Source organism: Xiphias gladius, chromosome 3 (assembly GCF_016859285.1).
Source record: "Xiphias gladius isolate SHS-SW01 ecotype Sanya breed wild chromosome 3, ASM1685928v1, whole genome shotgun sequence".
In the NCBI taxonomy this organism is placed as follows: Eukaryota; Metazoa; Chordata; class Actinopteri; order Istiophoriformes; family Xiphiidae; genus Xiphias; species Xiphias gladius.
In genome coordinates, this window is record NC_053402.1 from 25,787,202 (window position 1) to 25,812,435 (window position 25,234).

At 39.5% G+C, this 25,234-nt stretch overlaps 2 protein-coding genes across 4 annotated transcripts; both read left to right on the plus strand.

Moving 5' to 3' along the window:
* Positions 1-689: 689 nt before the first annotated feature.
* On the plus strand, positions 690-4,282 carry ccdc103 (coiled-coil domain containing 103). 2 transcript variants are annotated; one of them, XM_040123247.1, is made up of 4 exons: positions 690-830; positions 922-1,026; positions 3,299-3,450; positions 3,711-4,282. In XM_040123247.1, the coding sequence occupies exons 3-4, from the start codon at positions 3,302-3,304 to the stop codon at positions 3,811-3,813; spliced, it is 252 nt and encodes an 83-aa protein (XP_039979181.1). In that variant the 5' UTR covers positions 690-830; positions 922-1,026; positions 3,299-3,301; the 3' UTR covers positions 3,814-4,282. The 2 variants fall into 2 exon arrangements, with proteins under 2 accessions (XP_039979181.1, XP_039979188.1); XM_040123254.1 differs by lacking the exons at positions 690-830; positions 922-1,026 and adding an exon at positions 1,448-1,700.
* Positions 4,283-5,079: 797 nt separating this feature from the next.
* abi3a (ABI family, member 3a) lies at positions 5,080-22,874 on the plus strand. Of its 2 annotated transcripts, none has more exons than XM_040123232.1 (10): positions 5,080-5,667; positions 6,476-6,616; positions 6,967-7,137; positions 9,782-9,970; positions 13,123-13,181; positions 13,307-13,360; positions 17,070-17,401; positions 17,630-17,782; positions 20,747-20,875; positions 21,656-22,874. In XM_040123232.1, the coding sequence occupies exons 2-10, from the start codon at positions 6,485-6,487 to the stop codon at positions 21,817-21,819; spliced, it is 1,383 nt and encodes a 460-aa protein (XP_039979166.1). In that variant the 5' UTR covers positions 5,080-5,667; positions 6,476-6,484; the 3' UTR covers positions 21,820-22,874. The 2 variants fall into 2 exon arrangements, with proteins under 2 accessions (XP_039979166.1, XP_039979157.1); XM_040123223.1 differs by having other exon boundaries at positions 5,080-5,607.
* The last annotated feature ends 2,360 nt before the right edge of the window (positions 22,875-25,234 follow it).

Below are 25,234 nucleotides of genomic sequence, written 5' to 3' on the forward strand. Positions count from 1 at the left end.
TGATTCCAGTGAGATTTTTTGTTATTAAACACAGTGACTCAGAAATATTTTCTCTGTGTAGGAGTTAGACGACTTTCCACGTTTGTCTGACGCTTGGGGTTTAATGAAGACCTGAAAACTGTGACGGAGATAATGTTTGATAATATCTAATGATGATCCATGATGCTGTAGAGTCACAGGGAAGCTTCACACAGCAATGACAGTATGCTGTGAAAACAGGCTGCAACATGCGGAGGTTTCCGATTGTCCAAACTTTCTTAAAAGTGTTGGATCTCCATCAGACTGCTAATTTCCTTCTTTTATTTGAACTGTTTATTTAGTTATCTGAATAATATTAATTAATTTTTTCTTTGATGAAAAAAGATATTCGTAATATAATGGTTCTGTCCTCACCTGTATTATTATTTGTTCACTCACACACGTAATAAACATGTTTGTTCTTTATTGCAAACTTAATCTAGTGTTTAAAATCAAGCAGGCCATTTTTTTAAAAGTTAAATCTGCTGTTGCAGTTTGATTTCAAACGCACTGCTCAGTTTTCTTAAATGTAAATTTTTATATACAATAAGTTTTCTATGTTTGTATGGTCTAAAACACACCTGCACCGCTCGGGGAAGCAGGTGGCAAACGCACCTTTCACCACCTGTCGGTGCAGTTCATCCTCCGCCCAGCGGGGGCAGCATCGAGCTGATCTACGGTCAGAGAGAAGAGGAAACGGGGAACAGGTTTACACACCTGAGCTGTGTCAGAGTCAGACTGGTTTTATGTGTTTAACCCTTCCTGGGCTTGTCAGTTGGACCTCCACCTGACCTCAGGTCGGGATCAGTCCTGTAAGTCGCTTTATTTAAAGTTAAACCCGCATAAAAACAGAGTTAAATCAGGTTCAGATCAGCGTTCATCTGTGGAACCTTCTCTGCGCAGGCGGGGTCCGTCAGCCCGTCGTCACGGAAACGGTTTGTTGTTTCTGACCCGCGAAGAGACTGAGCACGCAGAAACCGAGAGCACGAGGAGGTAAAACTAGGTCAGGTAAGATTTTAAGGCAAAACTCACCTTTAGCCTACCAGTCCGCTGAGCTAGCGTCAACCCGGGAGCTAGCTTTAGCCACTGAGCTAAACACGTTTCCAACTGTGTGGGACACAGGCGGTTCACCTGTGTAACTAACCTGTGAATCCACGCAGTTACTATTGGACTGAGGTTAGATAAAAAAACAAAAAACAAAACAGCTGTGTTTCTGTATATTAGTGTGCACAGCGGCTGAGCTGCGTTCAATAACAACACGTTCAGTAATGTTTGAAACAGCGGTTTTTAATCAGGTGTTAAAGTCTCCAAACGACGAATCTGTCTCTTCAACTCTTCAACCAGTAAATCCACTTGGTTCTCCTGGAGACACGTGACTAACAGATTACTCACCTGGACTGTTATGTATCACATCGTGTATCCCACCTGTTGTTTATCAGCTTCACCGGATCCGCCTTCCTCCACCCAGATCAGACTGCACTCGTGTATTCTGTTACCAGCAATGCACAGTGTAGATCCAGCAAACAGTAGAGATGTGACTCGGTGAGACTCTCGGATGGTCTACTTTAGGCTTCACAGCAGTGAACGTGTGAACAGGTCTCTGTCCTGGGGGAGGAGGACGTGTGGAGCCAGGACTGACATGATGATTCTTCTCCAGTCTCACTCCTAACCTGACGTTTAAAGTGAGCCAGTAGTGACTCTCTGTCGTTGGTCGATGGCTCTTGTACCTGTGGTATATTATTTTATCATATGATGTGAACCCTAAGTTTACTATTCACTGTTGTCAGAGGATATTTATGTAGACTCACTTCTTATTTCACGTCAGCCTGGCCTCATATGGAGTTATACTAATTAATATGTTTGTGTCGTGCCAATTCAGTATCCCTGTTATTGGTCTTTATATGTTCATGTAATCAGGTTAGAGAGGGTCTTTACTTTGATGTTTTCAGATTTTTCCTCTTTACATTTTGTCCTTTTCTTCTGAATTTGCTGCTGTCAGATTGTACACAGACTATTTCTTTCTTCACCTCCTTTTCTACAGTCCTTGTGTATTTGTTCTTTTAATGGGCATTTATATCAGGGTCAGCTCTTTATACTGAAGTTGATATTGGTCCCTCAGTATGTAAATCTTTGTCATTATAAATCATACTCTTCATTGTATATATGTGAAGTTTAAGGATACATGAGCTTTGCTGACACACACACACACACACACACATATATATATATATATATATATATATATATATATATATATAATTCTGTAACATTTTATTTTTATTGTAATTGTCCTTGTTACACGGACTGACTCTCTCATACTTTCTAAATAAGCTGTGATGTGTTTTGGTCTTTAAACTCCGAACAGTTAATGGTCAACGTCCTCCTCCTGCTGCTCGCTCACCGAATACACTTATCAAGACATTGTGCAGCTCAGCGCACGTTCCAGTAGTATTTTACATTTTTTAATTAAAATATTTAGTTTATAAAACACGTATACAAACAATACATTCCGCTCTAATTAAGTAAATAATGTTAATAATAATAATAATAAATACAAAACATATACAGAACTTTAAAATAGAAGCATTTAAATGGACTGACAGTAAAACAGAACAAATGCAACAATCACGGTTCATCTACTCGTCCACACTGTAAAGAAAACGTCTTTAAGAAGAAGCTCTTCCTTTATCTCCTCAGACCTTTAGTTGTGATTACTGAGATATGAAATATGTGATGTGTGACCCCTCCCCACCTGCCTTGTTATTAACTGTGTGGACCTACAGAAAATGATCTTTCCAATCCAAATAATATGGTTGTTGTAAAACTATTATATGTCTTGACAAAGCTAATAAACTACAGATCAGAGATCAGGTGCATTTGCTTTCTGCTCACTCTGCTACTCGCACCAGTAAAACAGAGGAAGCCTCAGACATCTCAGATGAACCAGAATCATGTTATTTCATGTTATTCTCTTAGTTTCTTAGAGTTAAATCTGACAGAGTTCATCAAATGTTTACGGACAATAAGGTTGTCTGGTTTGGTTAGAAAATGACCAACCAGCATGAATCCGGTCTCACAAATTCTACTAATTCTACTGATTAGTGATCCACAAGAACTGGTTCCAACAACAACGACAACGACATGACTTTATCAGGAGAAATAAATATTATTTTGTTTTAATGACACAGAATTGACTAGCCTAACATGTCACAATGTCCCTTTTTAAAGCCGCCGTACAACCGGGTTCATTTTAAGGTGTTTACCTGTGTGATATCATCAGGTAATGGCGACGTCAGAGCGTGATGTCATCGACTTCCTGGCGTTGGAGCGAGAGCTGCGAGCGGCGGTCGAGTCTGACCGGAGATACCAGCGAGAGAATGAAGCTAAACTGAGAGCCGTCAGCCAGAGAGTCGCCTCCTACAGGGAATACAGGTAACTCCAGGGGCCGGGAAACACCTCCAGGAGGCTTTGAAGAAGAGTTTTCCAAAACCAGGAGCCTCCAAAATCATCTCAGGGGTTCTTTGACGTAGTTCCAGGAAGTTTTACAATAATCCAGGGCGCCTTGAAATAGTTCCAGGTTCATTAAATAAACTCTAGGGTTCCTTGATGTAGTTCCAGGATTCTTGGGAATATTCCAAGGGTCCTTAAAGTATTTCCAGGCTGCGTCTTACATGTGTTTTTGTCTCTGTCAGAGACCTGGTCCTGACCTGTCACCTGAAGCCTCTGGAGAAGAAAGATAAAGACGGAGCCCCACGGAAACAGCCCTGGAACCCCGTGGCATCAAGCAACAAGTGATACCTGGTCACCGTAGCAATGAGGAACACAAAAACCCCGTGTTTTTAAATCCTTGAACATTTTTACTGTGATCCTAATTAAAACATGTTGCTGTCCCATGAAACCCATGTATCTATAGGGCATAAAAACTTTCCAGGACTTTTCAACTCAGTCCTGGAACCTTTTTCACATGATCCAGCAGGTTTAAATGGTTTATTGTTTTGTACTTCATCCTTCAGTTTATGTGAAAAATTCAAAATCACCAGATGTGGAGATGCGTGGTTTGGATTGGACAGTAAATATGATCACACATGGTGCTGATGTTTAAATCCGAAAACAACGATAAAAAGACAGATGTTAATGAACCCACCAATAAATAGAATTAAATGCTTTGTTCTGCTCTGTCAACTATCAGAGTTTGTCTGGTAACTTTGACATCCTCCTCAGTTGTTGCCGATATTGAAAACTAAATCGTGACTTTTGTAACTGACTCTGGTATATGCTGTTATTTATTCATTTCTGTGCACTTTCTGTCATAACGTTTCAAACATTCTGTCTGTTACTTCAGCTCTTTATAAACTATTGTTATTTCCTCTGATGTGAAAAAGGAAGTGGTTTATGCTGAGCAGGTTCACACACAGAGGCACAGAAGAGGAAACACTCTTACAGTTCTCACTCTGAACTTATTTATGGAGGCCAAAACTCTCACACTGATGCTGCCAGCCAGTGTGGTCCTTGAGTCCATCAAGAGGTGTCGGGGATCATTCAAGTACTCCCAGGGTCCTTTAGAGGGCTCCAGAGGCACAGGGGTTCTTCAGTCCTCTGGTGAGACCCAAGGGCCCATTTCAAGGACCCATTGAACCTTTTGTAAGCACCCAGCCCTTGGAGTCATCATGGAAACTCATTTAAGGACTTATTTAAAGGAGTCCAGGAGCCCTAACATTGATCCATGGAGTCTCTCACAAGCACCCTTGAAACTCACTAAGTCTGGATGGACCCCAGGACCCATTTCAGGTTCCCTTGAGCTCATTCAGAGCCCCCTGGAGACTTTTAAAAAATGTAATGGATTCTCGTGAGGGCCTTTAATGTCCCTTAAGTAATTCCAGGTCCCTCGAAAAGGACTCAAAATGAGTCTAGGGGGTCATTTCAGATTCCAGAGATCCTTAAAAGTTTCTAGGATGATTGTCCAGCATCCAGCATCCTTGAAGGGCTTCCAGGAGTCCTTAAAATGGCTTCTGGGATCCTTCCAGAGTTGGCAGGAATCTTACGAGGATTTTGTGATTCCCTGTGGGAATTTAAGGGTCCCTGAACAATTAAGGAACTCCTTTAAATTGCTCTAGGGGTCCTTTGAGACTTCCAGGATCCTCGTGAGAGCTATGTTTTACCACCAAGAACATTCCAGTAGTCCTGAAAGGAGTCCATGTGTCTTTGAATTGGGTCCTGGCATCCTTTCATATTTTGTGTTGATGTGTACAGGAGTTCCAGGATCTTACCAGGAGTCCTTGAGGAAGTTTCAAGGATTATTATGAGCATTCAGTAGTTTGCATGGTTCTTCGAAAAGGTTCCAGCCGGTGTTCAGCGTTGCAACGGGCCCTAAAAAAGTTCCAGGATGCTTACGAGATCCGTTTCTGTTCGATAAAACGGTTCCGGTACTAGTGAGGAGTGAGTCGTCTGTCAGAGCAGAGAGGATCGTTTGTGTGAGCGGAATTAAACCCGCACCTCTGACAGCGACAGGAGGAGACGCCACCAGAGCTCCGACCTGCGAACTTCAACTCTCCCGTGGATTTATTCATTTTCGTCTTCTTTCTTCTTCTGGTGGGTTTTTACACTTTGGTTCAGATTGAGTTCCGCTTCTCCTTTAACTGACTTTAACAGGTAATAGTGTTGCGGCTGCTTCACGTGCAGGATTAAAAAAAAAAAACCATAATTGGTGATTATAAATGCCAGAGTTTCAGAGCGACCTCCTCACGTCAGATCGAAACCTGATTTATAAACAGTTTGATTCAGACAGAGAGTTAAAGTTTCCGGACAGTCAACAAGTTTGAAACTCTACCAGAGGTGGATGAAGTAAAAGTACTAATACCACTCAAAAATTACCGCTACAAGTAAAAGTCCTGCATCGAAAATGTTACTTAAGTAAAACTTTGTAAATATAATCAGGAAAATGTGGTTTTGCTTCTTTATATTATATCGTTAGATTATTACTGATGCAATAATGTGTAAACAGCATTTTACTGTTGTAGCTTGTTGAGGTGGAGCTAACTTTTCTTTTTAGGACTGCAACTAATGATTCTCTTTATTATGGATTTATCTGCAGATGATTTTCTTGATTAATCGATTGTTTGGTTTGTGAAAATTCAGAAAATAGTGAGAAATGTCACAGGTACTCAGAGCCAGAAGTGAAACCTTCGCACTGTTTGGTCCAAAGCTCAAAATTATCAACAACAAATTGAAATGATTAAAAGAAAAGCAGCAAATCCTCACAATTGAGAAGCAGGAACCAGGAAATGTTTGGCATTTTTACATAAAAAATGATTAAATAACTGTCAAAATAATTAATTTCCTGGTCAACGAACTTCTTGGTAGGTCAACAGATTGTTTCAGCAATACTTGTATTTACTGTTGGGTGGCTTAATCTATGATTTTGAAAAATAAAATCTGATTTTCTGTGTAAACCCTTCAGACTGTGATCATGAAGGATCAGAACTTTAAAGAAGAGGTTATGAAGATTCTGGAAGAAGCTCCGAACGCCAGAAAAGCTCTGCTGGAAAACTATGACAACCTACTGAAAGTGGCCGACTACTGCCACAACAACTACCTAAAGGTTAGTAAAACTGATTACCTGACCACGTACCCAAATACTACTGACTAACTGTATACAGGTTAGTACTGCTGACTGCTAGTATTACTGCTCCGACAACTACCTAATATAGGCTAGCAGTTTCCCTTTGCATCCAGTCTTTGTGCTAAGCTAGGTAGCGGTTTCCTTTTGTTTTCAGTCTTTTTTGCTAAGGTAGGTAGCAGTTTCCCCTTGCCTGCAGTTTTTGTGCTAAGCTAGGTAGCGGTTTCCCTTTGCCTCCAGTTTTTGTTCTAAGCTAGGTAGCAGTTTCCCTTTGCCTCCAGTTTTTGTGCTAAGCTAGGTCAACCCCTCCCATCTCCATGTGTTTCTCTCAGTCAGGTGACAGCAGTATAAAGGCGTTGGAGGAAACAAAAAAGTTCACCACCCAAACACTGGCCAGCATCGCTTACCAGATCAGCACCCTGGCCAATAGCGTACTGAGTCTGTTCGACGCTCAGACCAGTCAGCTTCGTCACATGGAGTCTTCTATCAACCTCATTGGTCAGGTGAGCCCCACCCCTTCCGACCCTGCTGACTGATGGTTACGACCAGAGATTATATCGTCATTATTTTATAATGGAAATACGGTCAAAATAAGTCCCATTTGAAGCTCTTATCAGACAGTGGACCAGGAGGAGGGTCTGGTAACTTATTTGGGATGACATCCTACACTCTAAAAATCACTGGGTTAAGTGAATCCATTTGTGTCAACACAACACTAACGCACTACTGGATTAACTTTACCCACTACCCATGGTTCGTTCAAGGTTCAAAGTTCACGGCTCAGTTCAGTGATCGTACGGTTGAATCAACACCCGTGAAACAGCTTCAAGACATACTGAACATTATAACCTTCATGAAGGAGGATTTTTTACAGGACTGTCGAAGCAGGCTGCATTAGTTTTTGAGTGGTGTACCTAATAAACTGACAACTGAGTGTAGAATACAATAAAACAGTAAAACAGGGAGTAAAACGGAGCAAATATATAAAAGCAGCATCAAAGGGAGAATTAAAAAGGAAAACTAAATTTTATTTGTTTTTGACAGTACTACGGCAGTGCTTGTTCAGTTTGTGCCTGTCAGTAGAGGTTGACTGCTGGGCCTTTATTTATATTTATATATTTATATATATAAATAAACATCTACACATACACATATATATATGTGCATGTGTGTGTATATATATATATATATATATAATATATTATATATTATATAAATATAATATATATATATATATATATAATATATATTATATATTATATAAATATATAATATATAATATATATATAAATATATAATATATATATTATATATAATATATATATTATATATTATATCAGTATCAGTATCTTAGCTGTTCCTAGGACTGCGCTCTTCTGGACAGAGACCTCAGATGTTGTACCCGGAATCTGCTGGAGCCATTCTCCCAGTTTGTGGGTCACAGCCCCCAGTGCTCCAATTACCACTGGCACCACTGCTGCCTTTACTCCCCACATCTTTTCCAGCTCCTCTTTCAGCCCTCGGTATTTTTCGATCTTCTCGTGTTCCTTCTTCTTGATGTTGCTGTCGCTTGGGATCGCTACGTCCATCACTACTGCCTTCTTCTGTTGTTTGTCGATCAACACGATGTCCGGTTGGTAGCCATCACCAGTTTGTCATTCTGGATCTGGAAGTCCCAAAGGATCTTGGCTTGGTCATTCGCAACCACCTTAGGAGGTGTCTTCCATTGTGACCTTGGGACTTCCAACCCATACTCAGTGCAGATATATATTAAAAAAAAAAAAAATTATATATATATAAAAATATAAATATTCCAGGTGCAGGCTGTGCAGAGATGCTCCTGAGACAGTTCAGGACATAGTAGCAGGGTGTAATATGCAGGCAGGAACAGCGTACATGGAACGCCATAACCAAGTGGCTGGCATACTGTACGGGAACATCTGCACTGAGTATATATGTATATAATGTTTATATATATATATATATATATATATAAACATGTATGTGTGTATATATATATATATACACGTGTATATTCACTGTGCTTCATTATAATTTTAAGAAAGCTTTACAGTTCTTCACTCTTTACTGTATTTCCTACTACTTGTACTTCCCAACAATTCATTTTTATCCCTCTGTGGTCGTTTGTTTGGTGTTTTTCTGTTTCTTTTTAGTTTGTGCTGAGAATACAAATCCAACTCATCACTTTGTGTGTGTGTGTGTGTGTGTGTGTGTGTGTGTGTGTGTGATAATAGCCTCCTCTCCATCAGGGAGGTTGGACCGACTGAATAAATGAATGAATGAATGGAGCCTCTGTTTTCTATCTGCTTTGTGTTCACTCACTGTCATTACGAAACTACTGCTGTGATTTAACCTGCTGTCTAACAGTTCTTCATCCTTAATCGGTCCTTCACTCATTCATTCATTTATTCATCTGCTAGCTTCAGTCAGTGGTTTGGTCTTGTTTTTCTTGTAATTTTATGTACTAATTTGTGTTTGCTTTGAGATGTGTTTCTTCCTTTTGTAGTTTTTAGCACAATTAATGTTTTTGTGACTAATTTGTTTTGGAAACTGTAAATAAAATAAGAAAATGAATCTACATAAACACTGTGTTGCATGCATGGTTGGCCAGTGTCTCACTAAGGGACTTGTTATTCACCCTTACCAGGCGTGTGTTCAGTAAAAAATAACGTACAGGACAGTGCGAATTTTTTTGCAATGCGCCACATCAGTAGTCAGGCGAGGCAGTAAAAATTTGATGTTTAATAAAAATAAATCAAATTTCAGTTCAGCTTTGAGAAGCTTTTGTTGACTAAAAAAAAACACTTTGCAAACTATACGAAAAATAAGTAACCATTCAGTAGATTTGCTTGCTTTTTTATACCATCATATCAACTTTATCAAAAAGTAAAGTGGCTTAATTAATTCTGTTAATGTTTAACACAGCAGGTTGAAGATCATCAACCAGAGAGAAAACATGTCTCCTTCGCTGTGTTAACCAGCCACCAGAGTTTAGGAGAAGCTCAGTTTTCGATGGTGGAAGAACAAACTAAGGGAAAACAGACTGATTTTCAGATTCCTCTGCAGTGCTGTGGACAAGGACTTAAACCTGCTCCTGTTTAACTGCCTGAATTCCCTCGTCCTCAGACTGTGGAAATGCATAAAGAGAAAGTTTCTCGGAGGGAGATTGGCGTTTTCACAGCGGTGAGACGGGTCCCACGCAGCCACAAGATCCTCCCTCCTTCTCAACCTCCTGCAGGTACACAGCCCCGCCCACCTTACAGCCGCCGACCAATCAGTTACCAGCAGCTGGACGGCCTGGGCCATGGCATAAAGGTATCTTACACACACACACACACACACACCCGTATTCCGTCTCACTGGTGTGATTGTTTTGTGTTGTGTTTGTTGTCCTAAAACCCACTAATGCATAACTTCCAGTGGAAAACGGACAATTTTGTGGTACAAAATGACAGTTTTATAATTGTAACATCCTGGTTAAATTTGACCTTCTGTACTCTAAACAGATATGCATTGACAGTTTGTCAATACATTGGATGTTATTTTTGACATTTTGGATGCATTCTGGTCAGTTTTTGTTTTCTAAACTGTTTAATTCTGAGGGTAATTATACTGCAAAGAGTTTACCCTAGAGCGTTGAACTTATAATCTGTTGGTATCAGCAATATAATTAAGTAGAAACACACGGAGCAGCGTTTAGACAGGAAGAAGCCCAAAAAACAGAAGTGAAGTTTTGTTCTGAGTCTCTGCTGTGGAAGTGATGCTAACAGGAAGTGATGGCAGCTGCAGTGAACCGCAGAAGCAGAAGTGACACTGCCTTAAACATTCCTCATTCAAACTTTTTTTTGTCCTCCACCGAATAACAATGCTGTGAGCTGATTTATCTGATGGATACTTTCCTCAGATTGTCAGACCTGCACCTCTGCTTCGCTTAACTGTACCACTCTACACTCTAAACGAGGGGTATTCAACTAAAATTTAAAGAGGTCCAGTTAGAGAAAATTTTTCTTGAAGCAAAGGTCCGGAAGATCTAAATGTCTAACTACTTAGTGTGATATATGTATTTACGTAGCCTCGTAGTTCTATCAACATCTGCATGTAATCAATACCTGACTGTCAAATCAAATGAATTCAGTACAATACAAAAACTTTTTGACAAGATTTACTGTCACATAACATAAAACTGAACATATATGTATGACTGCAGATATGTATAATGTTCTCTCATTAACTAAATAAAAGTAGGGGTGCATTTCAAAATAAGAGAAAATAAATAAAATGTTCAAATAAAGTGCTTAATTTCAGAAAAATAGAATAAAAGGAGCAAAAGCTTGAATTTCCCTTTTACTGTTTCACATCTTGACTCAGCAGTCTCAACCAATTTTACAGATAATAAATCCCAAAACACATCTTGACAATTGAACGCTTCACTTTCTTCCCCTCTTACACCCATTGGAGATGGAGAAAGCTGCCTGGCAGTTGTATTTGGAGCCAAACATGGTCGAGACGTACAGGGCTACTTTCCTCAGACCTGGGAAAGCTGATTTGAGTGGGTGTGTTTGTTTACAGGGTTAGGGTTAGTGCTTTAGTGATCCCAGTGGGAAGTATGAACAGAAAGCGGGCTGTTCATTCCAGATTAAATGCTCTATTTTCGCCGTCCACTTTTCCTTTTGTGGAGCGCACCATTTGTTCCTTATTCTTCTCTCTTTCTCCGTCTCAGTCGTGTGTTTCTCTCCCTTTTTTCTCTCTAGCTGTATCTTTCTATCGTCTTTTCATGCTTAACTTGCGGCTTCTGGGTCCGGACCCGGACCGCCGTCCGCCTGTTGGTGACCCCTGCTCTAAACCCTCTAGACTGTACTGCGGCCAACTCAACCAAAGCTAACTGTAAATTACTGCAAACTATAGACCTAAAAACTTTTTTGTGTAAACTCAAACAGTGTAAACTGTTAAGTACGGCAAACTGCGCCAAGCTGTAGTCCTGCAAACTGTTCCACTGCAATCTGCTGCTGCTTCAAGCTCCTGCTCCAAACAGTACAACTGCAAATTATGTTACTGCAAACTGTAACTGCAGCAAAATGAACCACTGCAAAATGAACGTCTGTAAACTGTACCACTGCGTTTTCTTATTCTGCTCCAAATGGATCCACTGCAAACAGTAAACTGTTGCAAAGTGACACTTCTCAGTTCTTTCGGGTCTCTGATCTTCACCTCTGGGGGGAAAAAAAAAAACTTCTTCCGGTCTTTGGACTCCCACACTTTCCACTGCTCACTCACAGTTAAACTGCTTTCAGTGCTCACACTCATTCAGTTTATTCACTGAAACTGCAGGCAATTTCTCTCGGGACTTTCAGCTCAATTAATCTCTCAAATTCAACTCATCTTCAGCTTTAACTTCAACTGTTTCACATGTTTCAACTATGTTTTCTGCAGTGAGAACATGCACATTTTCTTCGGAACATTTAACCTCTTCTACTTTATTTTATCGTCTTCTGTTGTGTTTGTGAATATTAGTTTGTATTTATTGTTTCTGGAACTGCAGTGAGGAGTCCAACACAAATTTACCCACAGGAATAGTAAAGTATATTCTACTTATTCTACCGCATTATTAGTAAAAGGTACTTAAGGTATCAAAAGTAAAAATACTCGTCCTTCTGAAAATCAGATTCTGTAGACCATATTATTATAATAGGGATATTGGATGCTTCAGCAGAATTTTACTGTTGGAGCTGCTCCAGGTGGAGCTGCTTTTAACTACATCATATACAGGTAGAGAGTTCTGGTTCCCAACCTAAGGGTTAGGCCCCTCCAGAGGGTCACCAGGTGAACCTGAGGGGTCGTCAGATGATTCATTGGAGAGGGAAGAAGAAGAAACACAGTTCTGATTCAGTGTATCTTCCTTTTGTTTGTGTGTTTTACTTGTCTCTATTTAATTATTATATTTATTATATTTATAAAAATGCATTTATTTATTTTATAAAGTAAGTTAGAGTTTGACCTCTTTGGGCGTCAAACTAATCATGTGTTTCATAATGTGTAAAGTAACTGCAGCCGTCAGGTAAATGTAGTGAAGTGGGAAGTACAGTTTTTCCCTCTGAAATGAGGTGGAATAGAAGTAGGAAGTAACACAAAATGGAAATAATCAAGTAAAGTTCAAGTACCTGAAAACTGTACTTAAGTACAGTACTCAGTTACTTTCCACCACTGATAATATTTCTGTTCTCTCTTGCTGCAGTTCAGTTCAGACTTTCAAAGCTTTTCACAGACACAAAATCACACACACACACACACACACACACACACACACACACACACAGAAACACATAGAAACACACACACACACACACACACACACACACATACACACACAGAGTCTTTGTTAAGCGTGGGAAACTGTGTAAAGAGACTAATTAGGGCTGCTGAGCCCTGAGAGACTCTATTGATGCTCACCCTGTACCCCCCCCCCCCAGGTCTCTGGGAAACAGTCGGACAGAACAGGAACGATCCGTAAACAAGGAGCCTCCATCAGGTTCAGTTTGATTCTACTGTTTTTCTATTAATTACAGTCTCTTCTTTCACATCAGAAATCTCTAAGAGGAAATCTGACTGTGGTTTATGTGTGTGTGTGTGTGTGTGTGTGTGTGTGTGTTTCAGGTCCAACAAACCTCCAGAGCCTGTCCAGTGCCCGGTGGCGCCCCCTGTCAGCAGGTAACACCCCTGAGTGTGTGTCTGTGTTTGTATCTTTTTGAGGACCAGTTTGACGACATTCAGTCTTGTTGTCACTTCTTCAAATGTCTTTTTTCTTCTTTTTTTTTTTTTGGTCGAAGTAATCTGACAAACATAGACATAGAACTTAACTGGAAAAGACAGACATACAGACAGCAGGACAAGGCAGTTACAAGCAGAGGTTAGATCTTCTCATTTCAAAAGCCTGTTTCAGGGTTCAGAGAGGGTTTAAGGTGGAAAAATGTGGAGGGCGTGTAGAGCTAAAACTTGTAGGTGTGTCAGTGTTTTCTGATTTCCACAAGACGAAACTCAGAGTATGTCCACACTAATTATTATATAATTATTTATTTTAAATATCGAGAGTGAGTAGATGTTAAATAGTCTTAGTGTGTCTCAGTGTGTAAATGTTACAGCATCTCAGCGTTTCAGTATGTAAATGTTAAAGTGTCTGTGTGTAAATGTTAAAGCGTCTCAGTGTGTGAATGTTAAAGCGTCTCAGTGTGTAGATGGTAAAGTGTCTCAGTGTGTAAATGTTAAAGTGTCAGTGTGTAAATGTTAAAGCGTCTCAGTGTGTGAATGTTAAAGCGTCTCAGTGTGTAAACGTTAGTGTCTCAGTGTGTAAATGGTAAAGTGTCTCAGTGTATAAATGGTAAAGCGTCTCAATGTGTAAACGTTAGTGTCTCAGTGTGTAAATGGTAAAGTGTCTCAGTGTGTAAATGTTGTCTCAGTGTGTAAATGTTAAAGCGTCTTAGTGTATAAACGTTAAAGTGTCTGTGTGTAAATATTAAATGGTCTCAGTGTGTAAATGTTAGTGTCTGTGTGTAAATATTAAAGCGTCTCAGTGTGTAAATGTTAAAGCGTCTCAGTGTGTAAATGTTAAAGCGTCTCAGTGTCTCAGTGTGTAAATGTTAGTGTCTGTGTGTTAACGTTAAAGCGTCTCAGTGTGTAAACTTTAAAGTGTCTGTGGGTCAATGTTAAAGCGTCTCGGTGTGTCAATGTTAAAGCGTCTCAGTGTGTCAGTGTTAAAGTGTCTGTGTTTCAGTGTGTAAATGTTAAAGCGTCTCAGTGTGTGAACGTTAAAGCGTCTCAGTTTCTCAGTGTGTAAATGTTAAAGTTTCTCAGTGTGTACATGTAAAGCGTTTCAGTGTGTAAATGTTAGTGTCTGTGTGTAAATATTAAAGCGTCTCAGTGTGTTAACGTTAAAGCGTCTCAGTGTGTAAACTTTAAAGTGTCTGTGGGTCAATGTTAAAGCGTCTCGGTGTGTCAATGTTAAAGCGTCTCAGTGTGTCAGTGTTAAAGTGTCTCAGTGTGTCAATGTTAAAGCGTCTCAGTGTGTAAATGTTAAAGCATCTCAGTGTTTCAGTGTGTAAATGTTAGTGTCTGTGTTAACGTTAAAGCGTCTCAGTGTGTAAACTTTAAAGTGTCTGTGGGTCAATGTTAAAGTGTCTCAGTGTGTAAATGGTAAAGTGTCTCAGTGTGTGAACGTTAAAGCGTCTCAATGTGTAAATGTTAAAGCGTCTCAGTGTGTCAATGTTAAAGTGTCTGTGTTTAAGTGTGTAAATGTTAAAGCGTCTCAGTGTGTGAACGTTAAAGTGTCTCAGTGTGTAAATGGTAAAGTGTCTCAGTGTGTGAACGTTAAAGTGTCTCAGTGTGTAAATGTTAAAGCGTCTCAGTGTGTAAATGTTAAAGCGTCTCAGTGTGTGAACGTTAAAGTGTCTCAGTGTGTACATGTTAAAGTGTCTGTGTGTAAATGTTAAAGCATCTCAGTGTGTACATGTTAAAGTGTCTGTGTGTAAATGTTAAAGCATCTCAGTGTGTAAATGTTAAAGCATCTCAGTGTGTAAATGCCAAAGTGTCTCAGTGTGTAAACTTTAAAGTGTCAGTGTGTGAACGTTAAAGTGTCTCAGTGTGTACATGTTAGTGTCTCAGTGTGTAAATGTTAAAGTGTCTCAGTGTGTAAATGGTAAAGCGTCTGTTTGTCAATGTTAAAGTGTCTGTGAATGTTAAAGTGTCTGTGTGTTAACGCTAAAGCATCTCAGTGTGTAAACTTTAAAGTGTCAGTGTGTAAACTTTAAAGTGTCAGTGTGTAAATGTTAAAGCGTCTCAGTGTGTCAATGTTAAAGCGTCTCTGTGTAAATGTTAAAGTGTCTGTGTTTCAGTGTGTAAATGTTAGTGTCTTTAAAGTAAACTTAAGTGTAAACTTTAAAGTGTCTGTGTGTAAATGTTAAAGCGCCTCAGTGTGTAAACGTTAAACTGTCTTAGTTTTTAAATGTTAAAGCGTCTCAGTGTTTCAGTGTGTAAACATCAAAGCGTCTCAGTGTGTAAATGTTGAAGCATATCATTGTGTTTCAGTGTGTAAATATTAGAGCTGTAAAGCGTTAACATTCTCTTTGATCCATCAGTTTTAATGTGTATATATCTGAACAACCTGCTGTTAGGACTCTGATTTATGTTGGTTTTATTGTTAAATACCGACTTTGTCAGCAGCAGCAGTTCGGGAATGACAGGTGGTTAACATGTAGTGTTTCTGAGATAAAATCACTGATCCCGGTTCAGTGTCTGAAGACAAAGAGAGAAAATGTGTAAATGACAACAACTATATGTTGCGTTGAGCTGCATTAAAACACAATGATAGAGAGCAGGAGACCGAACACAGGTGTTACAGACTCTGTCTCACTCCTCACACATATTGTTGTTTAACTGGAGGGAAGGAAGAAGACGACATGTAACTGTTTTCATTTTGTTCAGGTGTTTCACTGTTGACAGAGCTCTCTGCTAAAGCCGCGTGGAAACTCTTTTCTGACACGAAAACAGTTTTAAAATGTAGATGGCTCCATGTAGACATAGTCTGAGAGGAAGAAAATAAAAACAGGCGACGCTCACTAAGCAAACACATCAGTCACATCCAAAATCTGACGAAGCCGGTCCTGTTCTAAGTTTACTGTCAATATAGCAAAAGTGATTTGTGTCTTTCGTGTCTAGTTTGGGGCAGTTCAACTCGCATTTTTTGTAAGCACATTGTTTTTGTTGTTGGTTGGTAAAAATTAATTTAACATAAAGTCTAAAGATGACTGATGTCAGGGTCAGGGTAGGGTTAGGCATTTAGTTGTAGTAGTTAAAGTACATAAACTTTATTTCTACACCAGGAGGACAGAGTTTAATTTCTCTTTGTGTAAACTCACCCCACGGTCTCAGACATAGTACCCTATATTACCACATTCTTGTTTGCTGACTCTGTAACTCATAATTCAAGGTTCATTTACTATCTTCTGCCAGAGCTTTCAGACATTGCAGAGCTACCGTATGTCCACAAACTAGCCAGCTGAGAATTCAGTGTCACAACACAACATTCTGTTTCCAAAGCCACCGCACCAAACTCCATAAAGGATTCTGCAATTTAAGTCTGTACTGTTTATTAACAAAACTACACCAAAGAGAGTGAAACACGAGGCTCTTTATCACATGGTTTGGTGTTATGGTGAATTCTGTTGGTAAGTTTTCAACCACAGTCCTCGTATTTCACTAAAGTCTAAACATTTTTAATCAGCATGTTCTGACGAGTAATGTAATGATCTGTATCGATTGTATTGATCTTTGAGTAATCGCTGTCTTCCTCTTTGTTCCTGCTGCTGCTGCTTCTTCTTCATGGACAGAGAATGTTGAATTTTATTTTTGCTGTTGTCCCTCTCAGCTCGAGCTTTGGGAAACCTGTAGCTCCGCCCACCATCCCCACCACCTGGCATGCTCCCCCTGAGTGTCAGATCATCACTACGCTGCTGGACGATGCCCCGCCTCCTCCTGCAACGAATGAGGTGTTGGCTCAGGTTGATGAGGTCATTGACATCTCTGTCCCGCCCCTTCCACCTCCTCCCCCTGATTCATCAGGGGAGATAGTGGGCCCGTCCCCTCCTCCCCCTCCTCCCCCACCACCTCCTCCTCCTCCTCCTCCTCCGCCTCCTCCTTCAGAGGCTCTGACCAATCACTGTGCTCCCCCGCCAGCAACGCCCCTCAGCCTTGAGACAGGTGAGAACAAAACTAAAACTGTTCGTCTGTTTCTGAGTAACTGACAAAAACATGTTTAATTGTATTCAAATAAGCCAAGATCAGTTAAACCTGGTTTAGATAAACCTTTGTTAATTACACCTGGATCATTTAAACCAGCAGTAACTGAACCTAGATTTGTGTAAATCTATCACTGGTCAAGCTGAATAACATCACAATGTTACAATCACCTCTCCTCTGTCTCCTCAGTGGTGGAGGAAAACAGCTTCCCCTCCTCCAGCCCTCCCCCTCCACCCTCCCCTCCTCCTCCGCCCTCTGACGATGACAGCTTCCCTCCACTGCCCAATGATGGCTTAGAACTGCCAGCCCCGCCTCCACCTCCACCCAACCAGGAAGTAGACGGTACCTGTCTGAAAGCTGAACACACTGAAAGACTACGGCTAACAACATACCAAAAACACTCCACCAAACTCAATTTAAAAAATCATGCAATTTTACATCCATGTTGCTCACCAACAAAAGTGCACCTAAAAAGAAATGAGATGCGGTTTATCACACAGTCTGTTGTTGTTGTGAAATCAGCTGGTATGTTATCAACCATAAAGTTAAATTTGACATTTACAGCGAGCTCAGTGATATTCCCACAGATATATGGGGGAGGTTTATGACTTACACTGAACCAGAATGCTGAGGAAAAAGGAAAGATTAAACATAATTTTGTTTAGCAACAGACCAAATAACATGCCGAGTTCCCCTCAAACACAGAATTCAGCAGCATAACACAACACCCTGTTGCAAAGCCATGGCACCAAACTCCAAATGAAAATATTGCAATTTAAGGCCGCTTTGATTTTTAATAGAACTATACCAAAGACTATTTAACAAGATACATGGTTTGTCGAACAATATGTGGTGAATTCAGCTTGCTTGTTATCAACCAAACAGTCCACATATTTTACTGAAGTTTAAGCTTTTTAAAATACATTTTCCAGGAGACATCTATAAAGTTCTACAAGTCCCTGAAAAGGTTTCAGAAGTCATTAAGGAAGTTCCTTGAGAGGAATAGTAAAATATTTTGTGTAGTTGGCTGCCATAATTGAGCACAACATTCTGAACTCAACTCAAAAAACTTGCTACTTCAGTCTGTCATGCCTATTAACAGAAATAGTGTTACCCACCAAACTCAACTGAAAAATGTTTTGATTAAAGTTTTTACTTCTCCTTCTCTGGTGGTTTCTCTGTTTCTTCTTCTGTGGTGTTTTCCTTCAGTGACCCTCCCTTCCAGGAGGAGTCGCCGCCGTCGCTCGCCCCCCACCAGCCGCTCTCTTTCTCTGAGGGTCCGCTCTGGCCCCGCCTCCCGCTGCCGCTACACGCGCTCTCTCTTCCTCCCTGCTGTCCAATCATGTAAGCTGACGGAGGAAACCGCTGTTCTCCAATAGAAACTCAGGAGAGAAGAAAGCAATACTACAGATAATCAATAAGATACTGTTCAGCTGAGTAAGTGTTAGGGAAGGTTAAGGAGATTCTAGGGGTCGTTGAGGTCCTTGAGGAAGTTCTAGAATCCTTGAGGATTTATGGTAGTAGGAGTGCTTGAGGAAAGTTTGAGGAGATTCAGGGTTCATTAAGTTAGTTTTAAGGTCCTTGGGGAAGTCTTGTGGGTCCTTCAAGTGGTCACAGTAGTACCAGATACAGTTTTGGGTTCTTGGAGGGGTCTAACGGTCTTTGAGTAAGTATCAGAGATCCTTGAGTAGGTTCAAGTCTCCTTGAAAATGTTCAAAGATACTTGAAGAATTCGCTTTAGGCCTTGAGGAGGTTCTAGGGCTCACTGTGGAATATTCTTAGGAGTTCTTGAGAAAGTTCTGGGGCCCTTGAGTAATTTCCAGGGTTCATTCAGGAGGTGTTAGTCCTTAAGATGGTTCCAGGAACGGTTCTTTGAACCTTTTAGAAGGTTTGAGAAGTACTTAAGAAGGTTTCAAGAGTCATTGAGTGAGTTCTACTGGTTTCTTCAGGGGTTCCTTTAGTCATTGAGGAAGTTTTGGGATTCCTTGAAAATGTATAAAGAGTTCTTAAGCAGGTTCCAGGAGACCTGGAGGAAGTTCTAACGTTCTTCAATTAGTTGCAGACATCCGTCAGGATTTTTGCGGGTTCCTTGAGTGCACAAATTCCAGGAATTCATAGGTACGTTAAGGTAACGCAAAGTTAGGGAAAGTTCTGTGGGTCCTTGAGGAGGTTTGATGGTCATTGGGGCAGTTCCAGGAGTCATTTAGGAAGGTCGAAAGGACACTGAGTATGTTCCAAAGTGCTTGGAAGGTTTTGAGTGCTTGACGAAAGTCCAAGGGGTTCTTGAGGCTGTTCCAAAAGTCATTGAGGGAGGTTTTTGTCTGCTTCCTGTAAGTTCAAGAGCTGCAAATAGGTTCCAGTCCTTGAAGACATCGGTTCCTTGAGGAGGCTCTGAGAGTCCAGGAGGACGGATTCAAGGATTAAAGGAAGTGCAAAGGGTTTGAGGAGGTTGCAAGAGTCCTTGAGAAACGTAGAAGGGTTATTGAGTGAGTTATAGATGTTGAAAAGGTTCTTACGGTGCTTGAAGAAATTTATGTGGGCCCTGAGGAGGTTTTAGGATTCACTGATGAATTTCTAGGAGTTCTGGAGAAAGTTGTAGGCTCCTTGATGAGGTTCCAGCAATCATTGAGAAGTTTATTGTGTGCTTGAGGAGGTTTTTGGTGTCACTGAGGTATTTAAGAAGTTGTTGAGGGAGTTCTAAGGTCCTTGAGAAGGTCCCAGGAGCACCAGGCCCCTATTTGATGGCTGAGTGATCATTTGAATGCAAACTTTATTAATTATCAGATCCCATGGACAGTTTGAGGATCAGAGATGCTTTCTGTAGGCAGATGATCACTCCCTCTCATTAATAAACACCCGCAGGGTTAATACTGCTGGTCCTGACTCAGCTTCTCTCTGTCTGTCTGTCAGTGATGATCCCTCCTCCTCCCCCCTACCCTCCCCCCCGCGCTCCTCCTCACCCTCCCCCCTCATCCTCCTCCTCCTCCACCCTTCTTCCCCGCTCCTCCTCCTCTTCCTCACCTCGGCTCTGCTTACCTGCTCGCCTCGAACACCTGGGTAAGAATTCAAATACTGTGGTTAGTATTTTATGACTAATACTAGTAGTACTAGTTCTAGAATAGTAGTACTATGAACTGTGGTAGACACTTACGTAGGAGTACTACTTGTAGTACTGCATGACCCTCTCATACTATGGGAGTAATAAAGGAATAGTACTACACATTAGAGTACCTACTCTGCTGCTCTACCTCCTCAAACCTGATTGGCCAATTGCAGCTGTAATTCATAGGACTTGTGTGCTCTTAGATCTGGAGATCCCAGCCCCACCCCCGCCTCTCCTATTGGACGATGAGAGTGGCCTTGATGACATCATGCCACCCCTCCCTCCACCAGTGGACTACGACACCAGCGCCCCCCCAGACTACTTGGAGAAAGGTACCACTACTACGACTGCTACTTATAATAGTACAACGTAGCCCAATACTATACACAGCCTCCACCCACAATACGTGGAGGAAAGTATCTACTACTACTACTGACAACAACACCCCCTTAATATTTGGAGAGAGGTACTTATACTACTGCAACTTATACAACTACTAGGATAATATACTAGGACTGATATTGTCAGTAGTACAACTACTACTACTGCAACTAATATTAATACTTTAACTTTAATGTCCTGCTGACGCTGATTCCTCTGAATGTGTAAATATCGGCAGTGATAAAAGTATACGCATAGTATGATAAATCTTTATAACTGTAATAGTATAGTTTTTATTATTTTACAGCTATATATATATATATATATATATACACACATATATATACACAGATATTACAAGTTTAGATACAAATACTATTTATGTATATGACATATATATATATATATATATATATATATATATATATATATATATATATATATACACACACACACACACACACACACACACACACACACACACACACACACACACACACACACACACTGATGTTACAGTTAAAGATACAGATACACTACATATACTACAGATAAAAACAAGGACTGTAGCTCGACACTCTGTGTACTTTGTGTAACGACAACAACACCACGACAATGACATCGCCGTGGTATCGACCGTTCCAGGGCAGAGCTCCACCTGGTGGCTGACGTTAGTACCGCAGGCTAGTACTGTTAGTACGTCTCTAACTGCAGTTCTCCTCTGTGTCCAGTGGTGGCACTGTACAACTATGAGGCCAGGAAACCCGATGACCTGTCCCTTACTGAGGGTGATATCATCTACCTGATGCATCGCCATGACAACGGCTGGTGTGAGGGATTCCTCAACGGAAACCAGGGCTTCTTCCCAGAAAGCTATGTCCAATCATGTGGCTAGATTGAACCCCGTGCCCCCTCTCTGTTGCCATGGAGACAGATCTGCCCTAGTCTGTCAGATGTATTTACCTCCTGTCCTCTGCTGCTCCCCCAGAGGTAAAACACAGGAACTACAAGACCACAATCAGTTTTATTCACGTCCTTCTTACTGTTTGAAAATGATTTTTCTATCGAAAGGTATCAGTCCCATAAAATACATTATGTTAATGTAAAACTACGAAATCCCATTAGAGCTGAAACTGTTCATTAGTCAGGTAATCAGTTTCAGCTTTTCTTCGTTTTCTGTGACAGTAAACTCAATATTTTGGATTTCTGACAAAACAAGAACATTTAAATCCATCACCCGGGCAGATGAACCCTTTTAAGTATTTTCAGACCAAACGATCAATCAGGGAATTGAAAAGGTAATCGACAGATTATTTGACAATAAAACAATTGTTAGTTGCAGCTTTAAATCCCATAATTAAATGTCTTAAACTGTATATTCATTTATTATATGAGTTTAAATATAAATTAGGTTTATGAACAATTGATCTGCTTATTATTTTCAGGATTAATTGATCACTTTGACCAATTAAAAAAAGTGAGGATGAAGGTAGGTGATGATGATGATGATGAGTTTAATTTGTGGGACGTGTTGATGAAGGTCGATGATTGAGGATCATCTCACGGATAAAGAAACTGAACAGGCCGAAAACGGTGAATCTATTTATATTCCGATTCCAGAAACAGTCGAGCTGCGTTTAAAACCCAAAAGGAAGAGAAATAAAGATAAAATCAGACTAAACAGAGTGAGATTAATAGGTTTCAAAGGAAGAAATACAATGAAAAAGAAATTAAAGAAGAAAAGCTGTACACGTTGTTTACAATTACAACACTTACAGTCTGTGCGTTATGCAAAAATATATGTGCAGGAATAATGAGTGTAGTAGTGATTTAGATTAGAATTTCTAAAAGATAGAAATTTTAACAACAAACAAATGTAAAGTCAAGTCAGTTTTATTCCCACAGCCCAACATCGTGAAAAAAATGGAGGAAAATGAAATTTGAAGAATGAAAGCGAAATAGAAAAACCTGAAAATCTGAAAAATGTAAAATAGTTAACGTTTTAAGATATTTTTATGAACTTCAAAATCAATAAACTAAAATCAAAAATAAGGACAAATTTGTCTGTAAAACAATGATTCTGTTTTTTTAGATATAAAAATTATATTTAAAAGTATAAAAGTTTATTTGAAGAAGACAGAAATGAATTTATTAGTCAGATAACTTTATGATCTAAATCCTAGTTTTTTGTTTTATTCTTTTTTCTTTCTTTAACAAACTGCTGTAAATAACGAGTTTTTATTTTTATTTAAAATAAGTTTCTTTGATTAGCAGGTGAAACCTCAGTCACAAAAGTTAAAGTACATTTCACTGATCATATCTCTGTACTTTTACTTCAATAATATATTGAATGCAGTACTTTTACTTGTACCGAAGTATTGTAAGAGTGTGGTGGCGCTGAGTGCCTGACAGGCTGAACTGAGGGAAGCAAAGCCCTGGTGATGCTGTGCTGCCCCCTGCAGGTCACAGACACAATCTGCAGACTTTTAAACTAAAACTGGGATAATTATCAACATGAGTTTATTTATATTCATTCCTTCATACTTTAAAAGAGATGTGATGAAATTTTATTTCCGTGATTCAAGTAAAACATTTGTAGTTGTGTTGCTATAATTCAGTGTTATTACTGTTAGTGAAGCAGTAAAAGGATCATTAAACGTGTAACCTCATTATTGTGACCTCAGATGATCAATAAATTGATGAATCTTTGAATGAATGTTTGTTAGTGTTTTCTTAGCATTTTCATTGTTGTTGTTTGTTTCTTGTTTTAATGTTTTTAATGTTCACAGATTCCGTTTCAGTGACTGATTAAATTACATTGAACCACACAATAAATACAAACGAACAGGCTAATGAGGACAACCTGCCTGTAGGGGGCACTCTCAAGTCGAAGTGCTTTACAGGCAAAACACAAGCAATAAAAACCAGAATAAAAATAAAGAAAACGGAATAATTGATAAGAAATTAAATAAAATGAAAATCAGATACAAATAGACAATAAAATATTAAAGTATTAATACAATGACATAAGTTGTGAAATTGTAATTGGGTTAGTTTGACTAAAGTACACAAGTGAAAACAAACAGAGGGGAGATGTACTGATCTATCAATCTATCTATCTATCTATCTATCTGTCTGCGTGTCTGTCTGTCTGTCAAGATAGATAGACAGATAGATTGATCTATAGCGGAACATACGTACAGTATTTTGTTGCTCTGGTACTTATTGTGTTTGATGACAAATCTGAATCTAATCTGCAAAATGCTGATGTGATGAAACACATTTTAATATCTACCAGAGGATTTTTCGTCATTTAAAGACTAAATACCCTGGAATCATTCACATTCTCTCAGCGTCTCTGGGGACGTCCTGACAGAAACAACGCAGTCTGAGGTGCAGTTTTTAATGTAAAATTTAACATGACGGTGTCGTCAATGCCAAAGGTTAAATGTACAACCTCATCTAGCTGTGGAAAAAAACTCTGGAGCCCAAAGAACTTAATATTCAATCAATAAAATAATCGTATTGATAAAGTGTTTGAATTCTATAAATGAACCAATGATTTGTAAAATAATTTAAGAAATTATCAAAGCTCAGCTCATTATGAAATGTAATTTCATCCACAACAACGTTACAATACAGTTCATTTTTATTTCGAAGTCACTTTACTTCATTTTTTCTTTGTTTTTAAGGAGGATATGAGGCCAGGTCGAAACGCTGAGTTTCCAGTTTAAAGGTAAATGAGATTGGGATCATTTTACTGTGTCTTCCATCCTGAGGGAATCCTCATGCATCATTAATTACCAGTCTTCTTTTAAAATGAAGTATAAAACAGCTAAGTAGATCCAGAAAATAATATTCAACTGAAAGGTTAAAGTCCTTCAATAAATCCAATAACAGCACTTTGTTCATTAATAGAAACATCCGAAATAAACAGAACTACAATAGAAAAGTAAACCATCATCAGCATAGAAACATAATCATTCAGGCTTTTGATGAATTGTTGAATACATGATCAGTAAAACACAGAATTCAGTTCTCAGACAAAATATCAATGAATATTAAAATGTTAATAAGATTGACAAGACATAAAATATATGAATTCTTTATATACATTTCCTGACCAAAACAAACTGAATTCAGTTTAGTCCATTAAATTGAATTCAGTTTGTTTTTATCTGGTTCCCAACCTAGGGCTCAGGCCCCTCCAGAGGGTCACCAGACAAACCTGAGGGATCATCAGATGATTCCAGGGAGAGGAAAGAAGAAGAAGAACCACAGTTCTGATTCACTGATCCCGTCTTTGATTT